The sequence below is a fragment of the Dicentrarchus labrax genome, unplaced genomic scaffold, assembly GCF_905237075.1.
Source record: "Dicentrarchus labrax unplaced genomic scaffold, dlabrax2021, whole genome shotgun sequence".
In the NCBI taxonomy this organism is placed as follows: domain Eukaryota; kingdom Metazoa; phylum Chordata; class Actinopteri; family Moronidae; genus Dicentrarchus; species Dicentrarchus labrax.
Genome location: NW_026136727.1, coordinates 2,955 through 22,775, shown reverse-complemented (window position 1 = coordinate 22,775; position 19,821 = coordinate 2,955). Strand labels below are relative to the sequence as shown.

The 19,821-nt window shown below is 50.7% G+C and overlaps 3 protein-coding genes across 3 annotated transcripts; all 3 read right to left on the bottom strand.

Moving 5' to 3' along the window:
- Positions 1-11,001: 11,001 nt before the first annotated feature.
- On the bottom strand, positions 11,002-12,969 carry LOC127359459 (uncharacterized). The gene is made up of 6 exons (XM_051393243.1): positions 12,953-12,969; positions 12,554-12,620; positions 12,175-12,399; positions 11,820-12,076; positions 11,467-11,716; positions 11,002-11,355 (listed from the first exon to the last, which is right to left on the bottom strand). The coding sequence occupies exons 1-5, from the start codon at positions 12,967-12,969 to the stop codon at positions 11,494-11,496; spliced, it is 789 nt and encodes a 262-aa protein (XP_051249203.1). The 3' UTR covers positions 11,002-11,355; positions 11,467-11,493.
- Positions 12,970-16,216: 3,247 nt separating this feature from the next.
- LOC127359463 (ADP-ribosylation factor-like protein 6-interacting protein 4) lies at positions 16,217-17,175 on the bottom strand. The gene is made up of 2 exons (XM_051393248.1): positions 17,117-17,175; positions 16,217-17,029 (listed from the first exon to the last, which is right to left on the bottom strand). The coding sequence occupies exons 1-2, from the start codon at positions 17,163-17,165 to the stop codon at positions 16,674-16,676; spliced, it is 405 nt and encodes a 134-aa protein (XP_051249208.1). The 5' UTR covers positions 17,166-17,175; the 3' UTR covers positions 16,217-16,673.
- Positions 17,176-17,970: 795 nt separating this feature from the next.
- Positions 17,971-19,552, bottom strand: LOC127359460 (uncharacterized). Its single transcript, XM_051393244.1, has 3 exons — positions 19,152-19,552; positions 18,796-19,020; positions 17,971-18,597 (listed from the first exon to the last, which is right to left on the bottom strand). The coding sequence occupies exons 1-3, from the start codon at positions 19,544-19,546 to the stop codon at positions 18,138-18,140; spliced, it is 1,080 nt and encodes a 359-aa protein (XP_051249204.1). The 5' UTR covers positions 19,547-19,552; the 3' UTR covers positions 17,971-18,137.
- Between the last annotated feature and the right edge of the window lie 269 nt (positions 19,553-19,821).

Here is a 19,821-nt window from a genome sequence, read left to right as displayed (position 1 = left end):
TGGTAGAAAGCCTCCACACTGCGGCAAAGTCCCGGTCCTTGTGGAGGGGAAAGTCAATGTCTTTTTAAAAAAAAACACACACACAACACTGCAAACAACTATATACACCTGCCCCAGCAAGAGTGCGAAATCAGTCCGGGGCTCGATTGCATGTGAAACAGGAAAAAGCCAGAATTACATGGGAAACGCTAAAAAGTCACTTTTAATAGTTTTGTCCATTACAGCCAAACTAAGTGAGAGAGCCACACCAAACCACTCTATAATGTACAAGTCGCCGCTGTGAAGCTTCCTGAGGTCGAAACTGGCAGATAGGTGCTTCCAGAAGAGAATGGCAGCTTGTGTGAAAAAGCTTGTTTTCTCAGCCTGAGAAGCTCATTCAGCACACTTAGTTGGAAAAACACCAAAGTCCCACAGAATTGCATGTGAAAAAGGAAAAAGCCAGAATTACATGGGAAAAGCAAAAAAGTCAATTTTAATATTTTTGTTCGTTACAGCCAAACTAAGTGAGAGAGCCACACCAAACCACTTATGCATCACTTTAATTATGCCACTGTGAAGCTTTGCAAGTCCAGAATGAATTATTCTGTGGTCAAGTGTGCCCTCTTTTGTCGAAAAAGCGTAACTGCATTTGGAAGACAGAAAACCACTCTATAATGTACAATTCACCGCTGTGAAGCTTCCTGAGGTGGAAACTGGCAGATAGGTGCTTCTGGAAGAGAATGGCAGCTTGTGTGAAAAAGCTTGGTTTCTCAGCCTGGCACACTTAGGTGGAAAAACACCAAAGTCCCACAGAATTGCACTTGAAACAGGAAAAAGCCAGAATTACATGGGAAACGCAAAAAAGTCACTTTTAATAGTTTTGTCCATTAGAGCCAAACTAAGTGAGAGAGCCACATCAAACCACTCTATAATGTACAAGTCACCGCTGTGAAGCTTCCTGAGGTGGAAACTGGCAGATAGGTGCTTCTGGAAGAGAATGGCAGCTTGTGTGAAAAAGCTTGTTTTTTCAGCCTGGCACACTCATGTGGAAAACCACCAAAGTCCCACAGAATTGCATGTGAAACAGGAAAAAGCAAGAATTACATGGGAAACGCAAAAAAGTCACTTTTAATAGTTTTGTCCATTACAGCTGAACTAAGTGAGAGAGCCACACCAAACCACTTATGCATCACTTTAATTATGCCACTGTGAAGCTTTGCAAGTCCAGAATGAATTATTCTGTGGTCAAGTCTGCCCTCTTTTGTCGAAAAAGCGTAACTGCATTTGGAACACAGAAAACCACTCTATAATGTACAAGTCACCGCTGTGAAGCTTCCTAAGGTGGAAACTGGCAGATAGGTGCTTCCAGAAGAGAATGGCAGCTTGTGTGAAAAAGCTTGTTTTTTCAGCCTGGCACACTCATGTGGAAAAACACCAAAGTCCCTCAGAATTGCATGTGAAAAAGGAAAAAGCCAGAATTACATGGGATACGCTAAAAAGTCACTTTTAATATTTTTGTCCATTATACCCAAACTAAGTGAGAGAGCCACACCAAACCACTCTATAATGTACAAGTCGCCGCTGTGAAGCTTCCTGAGGTGGAAACTGGCAGATAGGTGCTTCTGGAAGACAATGGCAGCTTAAATGAAAAAGCTTCTTTTCTCAGCTGTTGTTCGACGTCATCCCGAGCGCATGGTTACTTATCATATGGCGAATTAAAGGCCCCTGCACGCATTTAAAGCAAGGAGACCTGTTTTGTTAAATGTGCATTAATATTTGTATCGTTTTGGCCTCCTGAATGGCTCCAGGTTTAAAAAGTCAAGTTAAAAAGTATTTAAATAGACATGACAAGGTTTTAATCAATTCAATATTTATTAGGAATGGTCAAAATGTATAATAGATAAGCTGGGAAAGTGCAATGTAGCAGCAGCATTACACACAGTAACAACACACAGACATATCAAAAAAATCAACATAGAATGCAATATAAAAAATGGATAAATAACCAGTATAATTGCAGTGCAAACTAAAAATAAAAAATATAAGGTGCAGTGAACAGATGAAACATATAAGGTGCTTGGATAATAGTACCGTAAATATTTAAAAAAAAAAACTTTTAATGTCTTTTTAAACTCTTCTCAGCCAGCCACAGCTCCACAGTCTTCCCTTCATAGAAAGCACAGAAGTGCTCTCCCCCATATTGGCTGTGGCCAAAGTCTTTCTGCTGTGGCTGGCCACAGAGTTGGCAGATCCGCAGTTTGTGGGGCTTCCTCACTTTCCCACCTGGTTTCTCATGCCTCTGTTTGAGGTTCCAGGCGGTTGTTCTGGGGAGCTTCTGTAGCTCACCAGGGCCAAGCTGTTCCCTGATCTACTCTTGCACTGTGCGTCCTCCAGGGCCCTCTTCCACAGCACAAAAGTATTGGCCCTTGAGGTAAGTGTGGCCACCATCCACTGTGCATGCTTGGCCACGGATGTTGCAGGGGTCACCAGGTTTGTGCTGTGGCTTTCCCCTGGTACTTTGGAGGACTTTTTTGTCTTTTGCTGCTTTAATTTTGCGCCTGTACACAGTGCAACAGGTGGGCTTGCTGGTCCCCGCCACTGGCTCTGCTGCCTGAAGCCGTCAAGGAGAGGAGCTGGAGGAGGAGGAGGAGGATGTGCAGTCGTAGTCCACTTAAATACAAATACAATACAGAACTCTGTTAGTCAAGGTACATAGAAACACAGATGCAGTTTAACAAAGTATATTTCTAACAAACCTAATGAAGTGACGTGTTTGGTTTTCCGCGTTGCTTTTCTGCCTTCCATTCTGTCCAACTAAACCCTCAGCACCCCCTGTTGTTTTACAGTGTCCATTTGAGGCCCATTCTCACCTAGTCTCTAGGTAAACCTTTGAACCTGACCCTGGGTTGACCCCTTGACCCTAGTTTTAAGTGAGGAGAGGGAATGATGTATTGTGTGACTGTTACCTGTGGGAATTTAGTGATATCAGGCACCTAGTCTAGATACCTAGTCTTCCCTATATTTATTTAATTTCTTAAAGACCGAAAGAAGCAGGAGAAAGCATTGGTTTAAAAAAGAAAAGTTTATTTAAAACAAAAACAATTAAGACAGCAATATACAACTATATAGATATATATTGGAATTTCCCCATTGTGGGACAAATAAAGGAATATCTTATATAAGACAACTATATACACAATATTTATTTAGCAAACATAATTGACAAACTAAATACACTATATACACAATATTTACAAATCCCTCCCTCCCAAACACACACACACACACACACACACACACACACACACACAAAGCGTTCGCTCAGAGAGGGGGAGCCGCCCCATCACTCACTCACACACACACACACACACAAAGTGAAGTGTTCGCTCAGGCAGGGGGGGCTGCTCCATCACGCCCCTTAAGTGGGAGACCTTCTTTGCTGGTTATAAGTGTTCTCCCAGCTCCCGGCACAACGCTCTTTCTCCTCCTGGAGCTTGCGCCTCCAGGCGGTGTTCCTTGGCACTGGTGGAGCAGTGGCAGCTGTGGCTGTGGAGGGGATGTCACCGGCCTCCGCGCTGACGCTGGTGGACAGGACGGCGTCCGCGCTGGAGGCTTGTGGGGTGGCTGATGAGGAGGAGGAGGAGGCAGTGGAGGAGCTGGCGACGATGAGGTCCAGGACCAGAAGCGTCCGTGGGCAGGCGGTGCTGGAGGGGCTGGTCTGGCTGCTCAGGCTGCTGCAGCACAGTCGGTGGGGCAGGCAGGGGCTCCGCTGCAGTCTGGGGAGTGCTGGGCCCCAGGACTGCAATGGCGATGGTGTCCCTCATCATGGCCTTGCTCCTCTGGTTGTGCCTTAAAAAACAGAATGTAACAAATGCACATTAGTAATCATGACATCACACACACACACTCACACAGTGCCACTTCAAATCAGATGTGAGAGAAAGGATCAGGTCTTACCATTGCGTCAGGGTCCGCCGATTGACATCATATAGCTGGATGCGGGTGCTCGTCATGAGGGCTGCACAACTATAAACATTCTCGCGAATTGTTAGATAGTCCCTCATGACGGCACCCCAGCGAGGAATCCAGACCCCGGCAATCTTCCTGCCCTCGCTGCAGTGGAGGATGCTGAGGTCCAGCAGGACAGCCTCCACAAGCCTCGACACATCGGGAGACTGCGCCGCTCCCGCCCCCTTGCCCAGGACCGCACTACATAGACAGAGAGAGAGAGAGAGAGAGAGAGAGAGAGAGAGAGAGTGAGTCAGTGAGTTAATTAGTGACTGACAGGACACAGGACAAGAACCAAAAAAAAAAGCTTGGAAATTTATTGTGACTGCTTACCACTTCACACTATCCACACCCCTGGCATGTGAGCGTGCCGCTGGGTGGTCCGGAATCGGCCTTGGACAAGCCGGCCCTGGTGACGGGGGGGGAATTTGACCGCTGCCTTGTCCCAATCACTCAACTTCAGCCAGAGAGCGGTGATCTCTCTGGCTTGCCTGGGAGTGACGTAGCGGCGGTGGCGCAGTTCCACGAGGGCCTGGGCCAGGGCCACGACGTGCTGGTAGCTGCCTCCACCTGGCCCGATAACCTCCTCCTCCTCCTCCTCCTCCTCCTCCACAGCCTGCTGCACCTCCATTTGGTCCACGCGGGTGAGGTTTGAGGACTGAAGGAGAGCGCTGTGGTGTTCGAGGAGACGAATCTCCTCTGGTTCCTCCTCCTCGAACTCTTCATCACTGCCCCCCACCCCCCCCGGCTTCGTCCTCATCAGTCCCTCCTGGAGTGTCAGGATCATCCAGGTCCTTCTGCAGCACAGCGCCCGTCTGGGAGAACAGGTACTCCACCCCAATGAGTTCCCCTGTGGGCACACAGAGACACAGATGTTAAATGACAGACACCTAAGACAGGTGTTAAACGTTACCGTTACCTCAGACAGATTTATGACTTACCTGTGTACTCCCTGGGCATGGTGTACGTGTCGACCAGCGTGAGCCCAAGAAGCTCTTGGGTCAGCTGGTCGAAGCTGTGCTGCAGCTGGGCACTGTAGCAACGCAGCGCCGACCTCTGTCCTCCCTCGATTCTCGTTCCACCGCACCAGGCCCTCCAGCAGGTACACCTGGAAGTGTACATCACTTGCAGATTGTCCTAAGCAGAAACAAAGCAACACAGTTAGTGTGAGAACAAATAAACACACAAATACATAATTGAGTCTGTGTTGTAAACCACACATGTACTTACCTGGGATGAAGCGGCACAGGTGCAGGTGGAACGATTCCAGGGAAGTGGAGCCTCGGCCGCACCGGTAGACGGGGAGCCTCACCCCGCCTTTGGTGAGCTCTCCCGTCTTGGTGTAGAGGTCCACTCCCGCAGGGTCCTGGATGCAGTCGAGGTGTCGGCGCTGCGTGCTCCAGATCTCCTCCATTCGGGCGCGGTCGATCAAAGGGACGCCCATGCTGTCCGTCACGTGCCAGAAGGTGTCCAGCACCTCTTGGACCAGCCGCTCCGTCTCCACTGCACCCCTGGTGCGGCGCCGGCAGTGACGGGCGAGCTCCTTGGCGGACAGCTTGACCTCCTGGGCGTCGCTCCTCTCAGGCGGGACACGTCTTCGGCGTCCCACTCAAAAATGGCGAAGGAGAGCCTCGCCATGAAGAGGCCGTAGAGCTGGTGGCTGTCGGTGGTCACCCCTCTGGCGAAACGCCGCATGAGGTGCCACACGTCGAGCCTGACGACCAGCTCGTGCCACTCGTGGAACAGCTTGGACGTTTGACACTGTCCCACGGTGGCACAGCAGTCCCGGTCCACGTACAGGACCCTTGGAGGGGCCTTCCCGGCTTCGCGGTACCATGCCATGTCGACAAGTCCGCCCCCCCTCAGCTGCGGTGAGGACGGACATGAGCACCTGCCCGTACTCATTGCCGACGTTGGTGACCCAGGCGGCCGTCCCGGCAGCACCGCCCGCAAGCTTTTTGGTGATCTGTGTGACACAGCAACACAACAACATTCAGACACATGACAAAACAAACATTACACTGGGTACACGGCACGCTGTGGTGGATAACAAAACCTACCTTCTTGGTGGAGTCCATCTTCAAAAGATCACCAAAGACGGAAGTGACTCTGGCTCTCGTCTCGTCGAGCCTCGTCAAGGCGTCCCTGACGTAGACGTTGATGAGCCAGAGCACTGTGGGCACCGGGTGCATGGTTGGGAGCGACGACGCCGCCAGCGGCGCAGCGCCCGGTACCCGAAGCTTGCGGAGCACGGAAAGGTACAGCATCGACCGCGCCATCCACTCTCTGGTGTGCTGCTCCACCAGAGAGGCACGGAGGCGAGACGCACTGTTGCCCAAAGTGCGCTCCTTCATGAGCCCGATCACAGCTCTGTCGCAGGACAACCTGGGAGGGGAAAGAGGTGATCAGAGGTTACTGGAGAAAACCACAGAAATACATTACTGTTGCTGTTACTGTTTACATTACTTACTTGTACGTGAGAACTGCTGGAAACTGCTCACGATGGGCCATGTCCAGCTGTCCCAAGATGTCCTGCGACCATCCCGGCATCTTCTTGTGACAGGAGCTGCATTCCAGGTACTCCGTGCCCATGAAGTACCAGCAGCTCCTGTCCAAGACCCTCCTCACCGTCTTGTAGAGGCCAGCTCCCGCAAGCTTGCCCCCCACAGGCGACGATGGGGCAGCGGAGGTGGTACGCCCACATCCTGTAGGGCACCCACAGGAAAAAGGGACTCTGGAAAAAGGGGTGGGCTGTGGCGGGTGGCTGGGTGTAGAGGGGCCGGGCACCTGGTGGGTGCCACCACAGGCGGAGTTCAGATGTGAGGACACCCTGCCCGTTGGGTGCCCTCCTGAACAGTGCCCTGCCCACCCAGTCGTGCTGCTCTTCGGGGAGCGTCAGCCTCCAGCCACGTGGTAGCAGCTGAAACACACAGCAGTGTCAGACCGTTAGTGTACTGAACACAGACACACACACACACTACAACACAATATGTCATCACTGAGCATACCTGTGCGCCGGGCCCTGACCTCTCCCCACAGGTGTTGTCCTGAAGGGGACGTTCCGGTGGCTGGGAGAGAGAGAAGGGGGGGCACGGCTGATGGGGCATCCCTGCACGGGTCGACCTCCATGGCGGCAGCGAGCAGGTCAGCATCCGAGGGTCCATCCTGGGGACCAACAGCGTCCAGGGGTGGCTGTGGTGGTTGTGCTGCCAGGGCTGCCTTCTCTGCATCCCGGGCCTGCACATATTTTTTTAAGTCCACCAACCTGGACGCTTTGGCTGTGGGTGCCGCCTGCCTCACAAACTGTACATAGCTAAAAAAGAGAACAGAAATGCAATGGGTAAAAAAGTCACGCACACACACAGACATACACACACAGACAGACACAGATACACACACAGACACACACACACACACACACAGACACACACACACACACACACACACACAAACAAACAAACAACTTACCTTGCCCGCTCACGGTCCGTCGACTCGTACAGGGTCTTGTAGGTCAGGTCACTATGAACACCGAACCCCACCAGCGTGTCGTCCACGCCCCTCATGGTCTGGGGATTGCCCTCGAGCATCCTACGCCTGTCGATGGCTGCCACCATCGGCGGGAACAGCCTGGCGTAGGAGACGAGGGCGTCTTTGTGCACCATGAGGGCATTCTGCTGACTAGTGCCCCCTTTGTCTCTCTCTCCCTCGTGGGACACACAGATGGTGACTGCGTATCCCACGTCATTCTCCAGCAGCCACCGGAACGTCTGACCACGGTACTGGCCGAGCTGCAGCTCGCTCTCGGCCAGCACCTGATGGTGATCGGTGGGGTTACCTCCCTTCTGCACCACCCTGTCTCTTGCCTCAGAGCGCACCAGCTCAGGGGTCTTAACCACCACCAGGGCAGTGGCAGAGGCAGAGGCCCCCCCTCTGGCGGCGGCTCAAGGCCAGCGCCTCCTGAGAGGCCCGCAGGGTCAGGTCAAGGTTTGCCTCAAAGCGGAAAATAGGCTGCATTTTCTAGAAAGACAAGAAATAAGATTTAAGTCAGTAATCTGCTACACATGCACTGTTTACATCCTACTGACAGTCTATTACTGTACTCAATGATACTGTGCCCATTCATTAACATACATTCAACATCAGGCGTCCTGTTTACACATTTAAACCATATTTACACTTTGAATTTTGACTTCAAACTGTAGTAACTACATCTACAGGGTCTAAGGAAGATAATCAGGTAGTCTGTTTAAAGATTAAATACATTGTGAGAGATCGCCAGCCCTCAGAAAAGTAGTAACTAAAATGACCTCATTCACCTCCTTGTTTTTAGCTAGCAAAATCACGGCTGGTCTGTTTACACATTTAAACCATATTTACACTTCAAATTTTGACTCCACCTCGTTGTACCAGCATACCAAGGGTCTTAAGAAGTGAGCCAAGTTGTCTCATCACGTTTTTAAAGCGTTTCCAGAGATCGTCAGCTCATCACAGCAGTGGCTAAATGCTCATTCATTCCCAACGCTTAGCATGCTAATAGCGATTTATATGCTAACGCATCTAAAGCACAGTTAAACTTTAAATATCAACTCCACACAATAGCAGTACAATATCCTAGGTCTCAACAAGTAAACCCAGTATGGGAATATTATTTTAAACACATTTCACCGATCGGTAATGACATCGGCGGCAGTCCTAACTTACGCTAACGTTACATTGGCTCGCTGTTTCACTGCTAACTGATTACTGTATAATATATAAGCTGCCTTTTCAATGTAGCACATAATTTTACAAACAATAAAGTTTGTCTAACCTTATAATATTGTGTGAATGTCCGTCCGTCCGCTCACTCAAACGCCGCTCAGTCCGAATGAATGAATGACACTGACCGTGGCTGTGGCTTTGGGGGTGGGCGGGACATGCGGCGAGCTGTCGAATCACAGCACAGCACCCAAATGGAACAGACCAATGGGGTTTACCTGGCCTTCACCCATTGGCCTGTTCCATTTGAGCATGAGCCAATGATAGCCTCTGAAATCGGTAGGTGGGGACATTTATGTGGAACACAGGTACAGAGACGAAGGCTGTCCCAGAGGCGCTCCCCCAGCGTTCTTCTCTGGTTTGGTCTAGAGCGCAAAAGACGCGCGGTCGACGTGCGGAACGGCACTCCCGCTCGCCGGTTCGAATCCCGACGGAGGCAAACTGCGAAACGCGTGCATAGCGTCGAAATGTCTTCTCTAAATATAAAAAAATGATTAAAACATGCTTGGAACCGTTGTATAGAGTCTATAAATGATAATGAATTTGCATATTTCCAAGGCCAGGCAATGCAATAATAAATGGATTTTTCATTTACAGTACGGTTTATCTCCTGTGTCTTCATTTTATTGAGAATATGTATCATCAGTGTTTATTGAGAATATGTATCATCAGTGTTTATTGCTTTAAATTTGATATAGGACAAGAGAACAATGATACCAGTATAAAATGATGACAATTTATTTGAAATATGAAGTCAGATGTCCAGGATACAGGACAGTGCAGCATATCAGTGTGGAAAGGGCTTTACAAATAAAATACAATTCTCAGTAAAAAAGGGTAAATAAATTATTTATGTATAAATTAAAGTTACATGCTGTGTATGATTTGTTTCCCCTTTTTCTTCAGTGAAATAAATATCAATTAAATATATTGTTGTTGTGTTCTGCATCTTCACAACAACAACATCAAACACAGCAGAAGTACAGAGCAAAATAGATTATTTAAACTACAATCCAATAATAATAATAATAATAATAATAATAATAATAATAATAATAAATGGTGATGCAGAACAGAGCAGTGGCACAAGGCAATCACAGCAGGCAGACACATAGTATAAGAGCTCAGCACAGATATGCATGGATACATAACACAGGGGCATTACAGTGTGAAGTACCTGTACATACAAGGCTTTTTATTTTTTTGGCAGCAACAGAGCCAGTGGCAACAGCAGATGAACCAGCACAAATGGCAGTCCGATATCTTGCGTCGCAGCTACTGGATGTAACTGATGTAACAGTGATCACATTAATGAACATACCCACATGTCCAAAATATAAAAAATAAAAAAACTTGTCAGTGCATAGAATCAGAACAGCACAGAGGCATGACAGCGTGTTATACAGGTGTGAATGGGACACACAATGATTTCCCCCCCTTAAACCATATGACAGGCAGCAGACACACAGCAGGCCTATAAGACTTGTCAGTGCATAGAATCAGAACAGCACAGAGGCATGACAGCGTGTTATACAGGTGTGAATGGGACACACATTTTTTTCCAAGCAGAGTGTCACTGTGCTGTAGAAGAGTTGTGGCAGGGTGGGTGGACCGGTGTTGGTAGAAAGCCTCCACACTGCGGCAAAGTCCCGGTCCTTGTGGAGGGGAAAGTCAATGTCTTTTTTAAAAAAAAACACACACACAACACTGCAAACAACTATATACACCTGCCCCAGCAAGAGTGCGAAATCAGTCCGGGTCTCGACCCTGGTCCCTCTCCTTCATCTCCCTCAGCCAGTCCTCCACACTCTTACCCGCCGCAGCAGAGCAAAAATGTCCACTGCCGTAACGGGTGTGTCCGGTCTCCCTCCGCTTTGGCTGGCCGCACTTCCTGCACTTCTGTACTTGTGGCACGCCGGCCCGGGCAGAGACACCTGTTGCTGGCGGTGCCGCTGCCCTCTGCTCGGCCTTCTTCCTCCTCAGCCATTCAGTTTTGTACGTAGAGAGAGGCTGAGGAGGAGGAGCAGGAGGTGCTGCCTGCACTGCTTGTTGTCCTTGCTGTCCTGGCAGCAGCTGCAGTGCAGGCAGCTGAGGGCCGGCGTGACGTGCGGCGGCCAGCGGCAAAGGGAGGACGTGTGGGGCTGGCGTTGTCCGAGGGAGCGTTGGGATGGGGGGGGGGATGGGGAGCACCCTCACACTCTGCTGGGGCAGTGAGAGGTCCAGGAGGAGAGGCTGTGTAGCTGCAAAGGTCCCGTTGCAGCTGCTGCAGCAGCTGTTGGTGGTACGGCCAGGACAGCAGCTGAGGGGGCAGGCGGTAAAGGCGCCAGTAGCCGTCTGCACACAGACACCGGTGCTGCCACAGCCGGTGCTGCTGCCAGAGTTACCGCCGCCCTTGCCGCTGCTGTCGTCGCCTGGCCTGCAGGCACCACCGTTGCTGCTGCTGCCGGAGGACGATCCACCGCCGGTGCTCCTTGGCCCGGCGCTGCCGCTGTTGCTGTCGCTGGCGCCACCGCTGCCGCCGCCGAGCCCGCTACCGCTGGTGGTCGTCCCTCTGCTGCAACGCCTGGAGCTAGCACAGCCATCTCCTTCTCCCGCTGCGTCCTGGTGAACCTGAGAACGGATTTCAACATAGTATTTTGGTTACATGTACAATTTTGAGAGCATGTAATTCAAGCATGTCATTACCATAACATATAACACTGTCCAAAGCATCAAACATACCACAGCGAGAGGGTCCTGCTATTCAGCTCATAGAGCTGGATGGGCGCCCGAGCCATCAGCCTCTGGTGGCCCAGCACAAGGTCCCGGATGTGCTGGTACCGAAGCAGTTATGCTGTCCCACCGCGACCGCCGGGCACCGCTCACACGGGTGCCTGAGGGGCACACGCGGCAGAGCTGGATGCACACTGCCTCTACCAGCCGGCTTGCACTGGGACTGCTGGCAGGTCCAGAGGTCTGTCCGACCAGGCAGCTGCGGACAACGGACAAAAACAATGATGGATATGAGCATGCTGTGAACATTACAATAGCTCGTGTGTACGTCAGGGAAACGTGTGATGGAAGTGTAGCCTTACCGTCTCATGTTCTCCACACCAGGTATACTGGTGCGGCTAGGCTTCGCTGCCTTGAAGCGCCCCCGAGCTGGCCTGTCCCTGTAGCGGGGAGGGTAAACTACTCGGTCCCTGTCGAATTTTGACAGGGCCTCGTAGAGCCTGATTAGCTCATCTACCCTCCCCTCGGACAAGGCCGGTTCGAAACGCAACCCCACCAAGGCCGTGGCCAACTGGACCACGGCCAGGTACCCCGGCTGGTCATCTGGTCCTCTGTAGTCCTGCAGACACACAAGCAGAGACAGAAAACAATCAGTCAGATGAATGGGAGGAAAAGAGCGCAGTGTGGTGATGTGAGATGCAGAGGTGGCGTGCCTACCTCAGACGCAGGGGGCGTCCAGAGGAACAGCCGACATGCGAAGAAGGCAGCTGGTGAGGCGGGTGGCTGAGTATAACTCGGCCGGGGCTGAGGGGGATCCCACCACAGCTTGAGGTCCGTGGTGAGTTTAGTCCTCCCCTTGCTGTCTGGCTGGAACAGCTCCCGGCCGATCCACTCCTGCTCTTCCACGGTGAGAGCTGTCCGCCAGCTCTCAGGCAACCGGGCCTGTGAGGAAAAAAACAACACAAACAAACAAACACACTGTAAGGAGGCTGAGTCGGTGCTACATGCAGTTTGACAGTCGACTCCACTGAGTTGTGCGTCCATGAGTACAGGTGGGTGTGTGTGTGTGTGTGTGTGTGTGTGTGTGTGTTTGTACCTCAGCCGAAGCAGGAGTGGAGGCTGCGGGCTGCTCCACATTCCTCTCCTTCCTCTTCCATCTCCACCTCCTCCGACGGTGCCGGAGGAGGTGGAGATGGAGGCGTCACCACCAGCGGGAGCGGGAGAGTCTGAAGGACCTGTACGTCAGCTTCAGACACAGTCACACACAACAAAATAGATTCAGCACAATGATAGTCATGGGACAAGACTAAGTGAGTCTGAGTGTTGATGACATGCAGTATGCCAGTGATTAGGGCAGAAGGTTTAGTGCTACAAGATGCAGCAGAGCCAAGGGAAGTAGACATGTGAAGGCGTTTAATCAAATCTACATTACCGCCACATGAGTGAGGATGGCACTACCACCTACGAAGATGGCTATATTACCTGCCAAACCTACCTTTGTCCTTCAAGCATCAGCTGTAGCGACCAGTAAATGAAACAATTACAGTTAATACAAACACACTGACAGAAGAATATATATTGATGGCAAATGTGACACGTCCAGTTTGGTGCCAGTTACCTGTTTCTATGTCAGTGGCCATCTGGACCAGTTCCTCGTCCGTCACCTCTGTGGCGTGGGGCGGCGGCGGAACCGAGGGGCGCTGGTCTCTGAAGGATGTAGACACCGCTATGGGGGGGGTTGGGCAATGGTTAGTAAATCATGTACAGTGAACTGTACTCTGTTGTGTTAAAGAGAAAGAAAGAGATCTACCTCGAACTGCAGGCTGTGCAGGTGTGGTCATCAGCTTCCTGACCTTGGCCTGCAGCTCACCTGGGCCCATGGGACGCCGGCGGCGATCTTGGAGGCGATCGGCTTGTGTGGCTACAGCGCGGTGGAAGCAGCGGACTTGCTGGGGCCACTGCTGGTGGTGGTGGGGGCGCTGCTGCTGATGCTGCGGCTGCTGGTGGGTGGAGGGGGGTAGCAGCCGCAGCTGCCGCCTCTGCCGACCGCTTCGCGTCTCGGCCCAGGATGTACTTCCTGGCGGCGTCCATTGCAGTCCCAGGGTGCAGTGTCTTCCCTCGAAGCCACTTGACAAATCTACAACATGGACGGCATCACATTAGTGAACAATAATGACATACAGCAATTCACAATCCATTGTGTGTAGCACCAATCACTCACCCTTGGCGGTCCTTATCAGAGGACTCGTACAGGTCCTTCAGGGTGTCCTCTTTAGACTTCCCAAAGCCAACAAGGGCCTCGCCCTCACACCCGGGCTGACTGGCACGAGCCCGGGCCTCCTCGTGCGCCCGGTGGAATCTTATGTGTTCAGCGAACTCCGGGTGGGTGCACGAGTACTGGGCGAGAGCGTCCTTGTTGGCCATAAGGGGGGCTGTCGGAGGCACTCTTCTCCCGCTCCTGCTGGTGGCTGGCGACCAACTGTACCGTGTAGCCCACGTCGTTCTCCAGGAGCCAACGGAACGTTTGACCCTGGTACTTCCCAAACTGGATGCTGTGGCAGCTCAGCACCAGCATGTGGTTCCCAGGGTCACCGCCCGTGGAGACGACGTGGGCTTGTGCCTCCTTCTCCACCTCCTCCGGCTTCTTGGCCCTCGCAGCAGCGGCGGCCCCGCGTGGCCCCTCGGCGGCGATGTAGGCCACCGCCTCACCAGAGGCCCGCAGGAGAAGCTGCTGCGAGGCTGTGAATTGCAGTTTTGCAAAAACCATTTCTACAATGACAAGAAATGACACAGCACAGCATTAAAGGAGCATTACAGGTTAAACTACATATTAACTGCTATATTACCAGGAATATCACACATAAGATTAATGATATACTGGTACTTCACATTCACTATTGAAACATTACCGTTAACAAACTAACATCACGTGACACAAAAGGTAAATAATGAGCCCAGGGTTAGCCCCCTATGCATTGGCAGCCATTAAACAAACAGGCTTATTGTTAATGTATAAAACATACACTTAAACTTTATCTTTTGATTTCACCTGGTGATATTATAACCTTAAGGCTCAAAGGACATTAACTGTATAGTCTTTTCATACTTTAATTTTGTTTTCAGAGATCGTCACATGTTGTAATTATACTGTAGCATCCTAGCTACAGCTACGTTACATTACATTACATAATGGCGATCTCTCAAAATGTATTTAATCTTTAAACAGATTATGTGCTACAGCGAAAAGGCAGCTTATATATTATACAGTAATCAGTTAGCAGTGAAACAGCGAGCCAATGTAACGTTAGCGTAAGTTAGCACTGCCGCCGATGTCATTACCGATCGGTGAAATGTGTTTAAAATAGTATTCCCATACTGTGTTTACTTGTTGAGACCTAGGATGTTGTACTGCTATTGTGTGGAGTTGATATTTAAAGTTTAACTGTGCTTTAGATGCGTTAGCATATAAATCGCTATTAGCATGCTAAGCGTTGGAAATGAATGAGCATTTAGCCACTGCTGTGATGAGCCGACGATCTCTGGAAACGCTTTAAAAACGTGATGAGACAACTTGGCTCACTTCTTAAGACCCTTGGGATGCTGGTACAACGATGTGGAGTCAAAATTTGAAGTGTAAATATGGTTTAAATGTGTAAACAGACCAGCCGCGATTTTGCTAACTAAAAACAAGGAGGTGAATGGGGTCATTTTAGTTACTACTTTTCTGAGGGCTGGCGATCTCTCACAATGTATTTAATCTATAAACAGACTACCTGATTATCTTCCTTAGACCCTGTAGATGTAGTTACTACAGTTTGGAGTCGAAATTCGAAGTATAAATATGGTTTAAATGTGTAAACAGGACGCCTGACGTCCACGTTCAATATTAGCATAAGCTAACCAGAGAGTGCCGGCAGAACGTAATAAAACATTAACTCCATTCAGTACATCGTAACAGTACAGTGGGGTCGCTGTGTTATATCAGTACATTAATATTCTATTTATTTTGGTTTTACTCACTCTCTCAGATCTCACTGCTCTCTCAAATACACACGGGGATTTCTGTCCGTCGCATACGGCAGCCGGTGAGGTTAAGAGGTGGGCGTTAACGTCTAACGCTCGACTAACGCTCGACAATCCGAGCTGCTGATTGGCCCAGAGCTGACAACGCTCGACTAGCGCTCGACAGCACTGGCTGCTCATTGGCCCAGAGCTGACAACGTTCGACTAACGCTCGACAGCACTGGCTGCTGCTCATTGGCTGGCATACAGAGACCATTGCTGGTCATATTGCGCGAAGAAGCAAGGGAGCCGTGCGGGAGCGCCGAGGGCGGCGCGCGCAGCCGGCCCCCCGGCCCCCGGGTCGGCCGCATTTCCCCGGGCTCGTGTGATAAAAAGCAGCCCCAAAGAGCCTCTCCTTCTATTTCTCCCGATTATAACGCCAAAGAATTGGAACGATCCCCCCTTTCCCCCCCTTCTCTCGACATGTGTCAGTCAAAAGCTGTTGTCCTACGTCATCCCGAGCACATGGCTACTTATCATACGGCGGCGACACGGAGAATTAAAGGCCCCGCACGCATTTAAAGCGACGAGACCTGTTTGGTTAAATGTACATTAATATTTGAATGGTTTTGGCCTCATGAATGGCTCCAGGTTTGTTTGGTTAAATGTACATTAATATTTGAATGGTTTTGGCCTCATGAATGGCTCCAGGTTTAAAAAGTTAAGTTAAAAAATATTTAAATAGAGAAGACAAGGATTTAATCAATTAAATGTTTATTAGAAAGGTTAAAAATGTATAACATAAGCAGGGAAATTGCAGTGTAGAAGCAGCATTACACACAGTAACAACAAACACACACACACACACACACACACAATCAAAAAAAGCAATATAGAATGCAATATAAAAAATGTATAAATAACCAGTATAATGCAGTCCAAAGTAAAAATAAAAAATATAAGGTGCAATGAACAGATGAAACATATAAGGTGCTTGGATGATACAGTACAGTTGGATAATTTTAATGTTTTTTTGACCTCTTCTCAGCCAGCCACAGCTCCACAGTCTTCCCTTCATAAAGAGCACAGAAGTGCTCTCCCCCATATTGGCTGTGGCCAAAGTCTTTCTGCTGTGGCTGGCCACAGAGCTGGCAGATCCTCAGTTTGTGGGGCTTCCTCACTTTCCCCCCCGGTTTCTCTGGTTTCTCATACCTTCATTTGAGGTTCCAGGCTGTTGTTCTGGGGAGCTTCTGCAGCTCACCAGGGCCAAGCTGTTCCCTGGTCCACTCTTGCACTGTGCGTCCTCCAGGGCCCTCTTTCACAGCACAAAAGTATTGGCCCTTGAAGTACGCGTGGCCACCATCCACCGTGCGTGCTTGGAGGACTTTTTTGTCCTTTGCCGCTTTAATTTTGCGCCTGTAGACAGTGCAACGGGTGGGCTTGCTGGTCCCCGCCACTGGCTCTGCTGCCTGAAGCTGTCGAGGAGAGGAGCTGGAGGAGGAGGAGGATGACGAGGAGGATGAGGAGGCTGAGGAGGAGGAGGATGAGGAGGATGTGCAGTCGTAGTCCCCTAAAATATAAAATACAATACAGAACTCTGTTAGTCAAGGTACATAGAAACACATATGTAGTTTTAAAAAGTGTATTTGTAACAAACCTAATGAAGTGACATGTCTGGTTTTTCGCTTTGCTTTTCTGCCTTCCATTCTGTCCAAATAAAATGCTTGAATGAATTGACTGTCTGTTTTTTGCCTTTTTTTGAAACCCCTCTTGGGGGAGACACACCTACCAGTTCGGCCCTCTCTCAGTCCGGTCAAACCCCCAAGTTCTCGCAGGAGATAAGAGCCCCCCTGTTGTTTTAATCAGGAAGCCAGGAGGTGAGAAGTGAAGGCCCCTCGGCACCCCCTGTTGTTTTACAATGTCCACTTGTAAAAGGCCAATTCTCACCTAGTCTCTAAGTAAGCCTTTGAACCTGACCTGGTTGACCCCTTGACCCTAGTTTCAAGTGAGGAGAGGGAATGATGTATTGTGACTGTAACTTGTGGGGATTTACTGATATCAGGCACCTATTCTAGATACCTAGTCTTCCCTATATTTATTTAATTTCTTAAAGGCAGAAAGAAGCAGGAGAAAGCATTGGTTTAAAAAAAGAAAAGTTTATTTAAACTAAAACAATTAAGACAACTATATACAACTATATAGATATTGGAATTTGCCCATTGTGGGACAAATAAACAGGTATAACTTATATATGACAACTATATACATAATATTAATTTAACAAACACAACTGACTAACTAAATACACTATATACACAATATTTACAAATCCCTCCCTCCCAAACACACACACACACAAACAAAGTGTTCGCTCAGGGAGGGGGAGCTGCCCCATCACACTCACACACACACACACACACAAAGTGTTCGCTCAGGGAGGGGGGAGCTGCCCCATCACACACTCACACACACACACACACACACACAAAGTGTTCGCTCAGGGAGGGGGGCTGCACCATCACGCCCCTTCACCTCTGCCAGCCACTGCTCCACAGTTCTCCCTTTCCCGTCGGCCCGGGAGCAGAAGGTCTCCGTCTTGTAGCGGCTGTGGCCAAACGGCCGCGTCTTTGGTTGGCCACAGTGCCTGCAGTTGAAGTGGGAGACCTTCTTTGCTGGTTTCATATATTCTCCCAGCTCCCGGGCACGACGCTCTTTCTCCTCCTGGAGCTTGCGCCTCCAGGCAGTGTTTCTAGGCACTGGTGGAGCAGTGGCAGCTGTGGCTGTGGAGGGGGTGACACCTGCCTCTGCGCTGGCACTGGTGGACGGACGGCGTCCGCGCTGACACTGGTGGAGGCTTGTGGGGTGGCTGAGGAGGAGGAGGAGGAGGAGGTGGTGGCAGTTGAGGAGCTGGCGACGATGAGGTCGTATAGCTCCGGGGCCAGCGGCCCTCTGATGGTGGCAGCCAGACCAGAAGCGTCCGCAGGCAGGCGGTGCTGGAGGGGCTGGTCTGGCTGCTCAGGCTGCTGCAGCACAGTCCGTGGGGCAGGCAGGGGCTCCGCTGCAGTCTGGGAAGCGCTGGGCCCCGGGACTGCAATGGCGATGGTGTCCCTCATCATCGCCTTGCTCCTCTTGGTGTGCCTTAAAAAACAGAATGTAACAAATGCACATTAGTAATCATGACATCACACACACACACACACACACACACACACACTCACACACACACACACACTCTCACACACACACACACACACACACACACACACAATGCCACTTCAGATCAGATGTGAGAGAAAGGATCAGGTCTTAACATTGCGTCAGGGTCCGCTGATTGACCTCATACAGCTGGATGCGGGTGCCTGCATGAGGGCTGCACAACTATAAACATTCTCTCGAATTGTTTGATAGTCCCTCATGACGGCACTCCAGCGATGAATGCGGACCCCGGCAATCGTCCTCCCCTCACTGCAGTGGAGGATGCTGAGGTCCAGCAGGACAGCCTCCACAAGCCTCGACACATCGGGAGACTGCGCCGCTCCCGCCCCCTTGCCCAGGACCGCACTACATTGACACACAGAGAGAGAGAGAGAGAGAGAGAGAGAGAGAGAGAGAGAGAGAGAGTGAGTTAGTTAGTGACTGACAGCACAGAACAAGAACCAAACAAAGCTCGGAAATTTATTGTGACTGCTTACCGCTTCACACTATCCACCCCTGGTGTGTGAGCGTGCCGCTGGGTGGTCCTGAATCGGCCCTGGACGAGCCGGTCCTGGTGACGTGGGGGGAATGTGACCGCCGCCTTGTCCCAGTCACTCAATTTCAGCCAGAGAGCGGTGACCTCTCTGGCTTGCCTGGGAGTGACGTAGCGGCGGTGGCGCAGTTCCACGAGGGCCTGGGCCAGGGCCACGACGTGCTGGTAGCTGCCTCGACCGTCTGGCCCGATAACGTCCTCCTCCTCAGCCTGCTGCACCTCCATTAGGTCCAAGCGGGGGGGGCGGGTGAGGTTTGAGGACTGAAGGAGAGCGCTGTGGTGTTCGAGGAGACGAATCTCCTCTGGCTCCTCTTCCTCCTCCTCCTCCGAACCCTTCATCACTGCCCCCCCCGCTTCCTCCTCATCAGTCCCTGGAGTGTCAGGAGATGTTAAATGACAGACACCTAAGACAGGTGTTAAACGTTACCGTTACCTCAGACAGATTTATGACTTACCTGTGTACTCCCTGGGCACGGTGTAAGTGTCGACCAGCGTGAGCCCAAGAAGCTCTTGGGTCAGCTGGTCGAAGCTGTGCTGCAGCTGGGCACTGTAGCAACGCAGCGCCGACCTCTGTCCTCCCTCAACTGCCGCCCTGCCTCGATTCTCGTTCCACC